The 4,467-nt window shown below is 35.9% G+C and overlaps 1 protein-coding gene across 2 annotated transcripts; it reads left to right on the forward strand.

Annotated features, from left to right (window-relative positions):
* Window positions 1-686: 686 nt before the first annotated feature.
* Window positions 687-2,711, forward strand: LOC149252187 (heavy metal-associated isoprenylated plant protein 39-like). 2 transcript variants are annotated; one of them, XM_089456620.1, is made up of 4 exons: window positions 958-995; window positions 1,126-1,166; window positions 1,399-1,474; window positions 1,800-2,711. In XM_089456620.1, the coding sequence occupies exons 2-4, from the start codon at window positions 1,161-1,163 to the stop codon at window positions 2,111-2,113; spliced, it is 396 nt and encodes a 131-aa protein (XP_089312746.1). In that variant the 5' UTR covers window positions 958-995; window positions 1,126-1,160; the 3' UTR covers window positions 2,114-2,711. The 2 variants fall into 2 exon arrangements, with proteins under 2 accessions (XP_089312745.1, XP_089312746.1); XM_089456619.1 differs by having other exon boundaries at window positions 687-1,166.
* The last annotated feature ends 1,756 nt before the right edge of the window (window positions 2,712-4,467 follow it).

Genomic DNA, 4,467 nt, shown 5'->3' on the forward strand with positions numbered 1-4,467 from the left:
CTATAAGGCATTCCCTTTGAAATCAACTCCCCTCTTGCTTTACGTGTCTTGTTATGATCCCTTTGCTTTGATGTTAGACGATTAAAATATTTTCCACCATTAGATTAGAATTCTCGTTATAACTGAAACTATAAATATCTTGAAAATATACCTATCTTACCTCTTCAGTACGTTTTCTGAAACACTGCTCTTCCGTAGGTTTTCTGAAACATTGTTCTAGGATCCATGTCTGCTCTAAAAAGTCACATGGGAGTGGACTTGTATCGTCCATGATCTTTCTTGAATCTGTTGGCCACTGTGCAGGCCTTGGCCCTGTTGAGTGTATTGTATCGAATATGATGGCCATTGTGCAGGCCTTGGCCCTGTGGAGCGTATTGTATCAGACCAAAAATATTTAACTTTTGTATTGTGCTTGATTCTAGTGATGGTGTCACACACACTATCCCAATTTATAATGGATACGCTTTGCCTCATGTCATACTTAGACTAGACCTTGCTGGGCGTGATCTGACGGATGCATTGATGAAGATTCTTACATTCTTACAGAATGGTGAGTACACCTTCACCACCACTGCAGAGCGCGAGATTGTCCAAGATATGAAGGAGAAATTAGTTTATGTATCTCTAGATTTTGAACAAGAGATGGAGACTGCAAAATCTAGCTCTTCATTAGAAAGAGATATGAGATTCGTGATGGCCAGGTAATCACCATTTGTGCTGAACGGTTTAGATGTGCAGAAGTGTTGTTCCAGCCATCTCAGATACCGCTCTCCCAAAAGTTTCTGAGGGTGAAAAACCCTTCTGAGACTAAGCTCCTCTACTTCCAAATGGGGCAAGCATTGGTTCACTACCATATAAATGCTCTGTAAGAGTTCTCAGTTAACCTAGGTTGTTTTTCTTTTTACTATCAATTTTACAAATTCTTTCTTTAACCTTGTGTTTTCATCATGACCACAGGAGCGGCAACGCAGAGCCCTGTACCCTCTACGATTAAGGTAAGGTCATTCCTGATCAGTTTTTATCTCGTTGGCCCTTCATTAGGGTCTTCATTAAGAAGATATAATACAAGGCTCCCTGTACCAATTTGTATAATACTCTGCTTCTTCGCTTCTGCATATATCACAGAAAGAGTTTTGGAAGGCTGTTATTTCCTGTCAAATATGAAGGTATACTACTTTTGCTCTGTTCAAGAAAAATCAACTGCTTATAGTTCTGTGTGTCTTGAATTACTAAACCCACTAATTGATGATGATGGCCCATGTGTTTTATTTGTAGAAAATTGTGTTGAAAGTTACTATTTTTGCTCTGTTCAAGCAAAATCAACTGCTTAAGGTTATGTGTGTCTTGAATTGCTAAACCCATTGATTGATGATGATGGCCCATGTGTTTGATTTGCAGAAAATAGTGTTGAAAGTGACTATCGAGGATGAAAAATGTAAGAGAAGGGTTATGCAGACGGTTGCGGGAGTTGAAGGTAAAATTTATTCAATGGTTTTCAAATTTTTGTGGTTCGAATTTGTAGGTTGGAATCTTGGATTTACCAGAGTCTTCATGTTTTGATTGTCTATTTTTCGAATATCTATCATGAGGAACAAAACACTTTTTCTGTTCTGAAAATGAATCCCTTGCAAATTCTAAACACAGAAAATCAAACATTTATCACAGACAATCAAACATGAAAACTGTGGTAAATCCAAGCTTCCCACCTACAAAATTCGTAAAATTAACCAATCAGGGGTTTTTCTTACCATTAAATGGATTTGAGACCTAACAAACAATGAATGGATATTTGACTTCAGGGGTAGAGTCCATTGCAGTGGACATGAAGGAGAAGAAGATAACTGTTATGGGGGATGCAGATCCTGTGGATGTCACAATGAAACTAAGGAAATTTGGATACACAGAGCTGCTGAGCGTGGGTCCTACAAAAGAAGAGAAAAAGGCAGAGGGCGAGAAGAAGGAAAGTGGGAAGGAGAAGAAGGAAAGTGGGAAGGAGGAGGAGAAAAAGGAGGAGCCTCCAAGAATTGTGTATCTGAATTCAAGCAGTTATGGGCCTTACCCTCATGAAGCCGTTAAAGATGAGTTCAATTCCAATACATGCACTATCTATTGATCTCTGTTTTAGTATCTCTTCCCAGCCCTTCCCGAGCTCCAGAGAATTTATGTTTTTTTCTTCTTTGTGTACATAATATGGTATATGTGTTATTTCACAGGGCAGTTCAATTGGCCATTATCTTGTTTAGAAGTATGATAAAAAAGGTGAGAGTTAAGATTCAATTAATATTTATTCAAAAACAAAATATATGATGTATATCTATTCTTAAAAAAAAATCAAGTTTCTAAATTTGAAATGAAAAGGCTTCATTTAAAGCTTCTGGCCTTAGACAACAAAGGATTAAAACAAAAATTCTCGCAAGTTTATGTATTTCTTTGAAGTGAAAAGGCTTCATCTGAAGCTTCTGGCCTTTGACAAAACGGAATTAGAAAAGAAATTCTAGCAAGTTTCTGTAACTTTTTATTTATTGACAATACATCTCTGTTACATATGTTACCCATTGAACAGATATGATCATTGAATTCATTGAATGAGTTCACTGTATCACAGGATCTACAGTGGTTACCATCTCAAAGAATTTGATTTGGTTATTCTTTTACATCAGTATATTTTGATATATATATTTCTGATTATGTTGAGTTCAGATGTACTCATGTTTCTTATTCGGAACATATGTACCGATACATAATATAAATCAATGTTCTTTTCATTTTTTTTTAATTAAAAAAAATGAATAAAATCTTTTAAATATTTAGTTCTTTGCGATTTTTAAAATATATATTTTCCTTTAACCATATTCCTTATAAGGTAATAGTAATCAATCATACTAAATGCTTAGGAATTTACAGGAGGCAAAAACCATTCAAAGTGCTACTCGGAAAACACATTTCCATGAAGAAATGAAAAAAAAAAGTGATTCTTTCTGAATCCATATTGAAAACGCCTTTCCCTGAAATGAAAAGAGTGACTTTCCATATAAACTCATGCATCATTTTTTTTCCTTTGGTATTGGATATGCGTTGAATAGTGTTATATTTCTCCTCCTTTGAGAATGGGTGATGCAAAAGAAATCCAACCCCTTGTATGTGACAATGGATCTGGAATGGTTAAGGTTGGTATTTATGTTTTTGTTTTTATAATATTTATGTCTCATTCAGATCAGATTGGTCTATGGGAATGAAGGCTAGTTTTGTACGCTTTTTTATTATTCCATCCCTTTTCAGCCATTAATTTTGGATCTCTTATATCCATTTCCACAGATAATTGTGTTGAATTGATACTTCTATGAGTTATAAGTTGCACTAACAAATGAATTTTGTTAAGATCTTATTTTAGGCTATCACTAACTGTTTTACATTTATCATCCTATGTATTGTGCTTGATTCTGGTGATGGTGTCACACACATTGTACCAATTTATGAGGGATATGCTTTACCTCATGCCATACTCAGACTGGACCTTGTTGGGCATGATCTAACACATTGGATCATTCTCTTGGGTGTTTTTAATGTGCTAGATTTGTGGTTCTTCCTCACATTGCCAGTAATGGAATATGTCATAGGCCTTCCTTCCTGTATGTGAAACTTGCATCAAGAACATACTGATATCAATGCATATCAGTATTAGTAGTCCCTAAGACAGGGAGGCTAAAAGGTTTATAATTTTCCATAACAAGATCAACACTAACCGTAGAAAAAACATAATACCTTACACATCCCTTACAAGTTCTTCCCATGAATAGTGTATGCATAGATCACTTCACTACATCAACTAGGTACCCATTTGACCTCAATCTGAGTATGGATATGATTCATAGATATGGTGCAAGTTACCATCCCAGATGTACATCTCTGAGAATCAGCATATTGCTTACCTACTTGAAATATTTTGGTAGCCCCAATATGCTTGGATATAGTTTTACCTCTTAGTTGTGGGCAAAGCCTCACCAAATACACTTTTTGTCCCTAAAAATTTCGTTTTTGGGAAAAACGTATATGAGAGTGAAACACATCCAGTTATATATTCATGTATCAGGCTTACTAAGATTTTATTTGCCCTGAACTGATTTCTTAAGTCCCTTTTTTCCTCAAAGAGTAAGCACAAGGATCCACTGCTTCTGACAAAACAGAGCTAAACATAGTTTTGTTAGGCATGACCTATTTAGTGGATTGCTTAGTGAGAAGAAATCACTTCCCTTTTCATATAGATTGTGCCATATTATCATATGGAAATGGAACGTTGGTCAATGGTGTGAAACTTCTTGTTCCCCACTATTAGCATCAATTCCAATCCCCTCTGATTATGGGGGAATTGATATTCCCAACAAGTACCACAAGCAGCCCAATTTCAAGTAATCAGCTGAGTCTTGGCAATGTGGTATTAAGGGCTTCTCACAGCTTCAATGGTAGAAC

Source organism: Pinus tabuliformis, chromosome 7, assembly GCF_031772625.1.
Source record: "Pinus tabuliformis cultivar Carrire ecotype Pingquan chromosome 7, CPIR1, whole genome shotgun sequence".
Lineage (NCBI taxonomy): Eukaryota > Viridiplantae > Streptophyta > Pinopsida > Pinales > Pinaceae > Pinus > Pinus tabuliformis.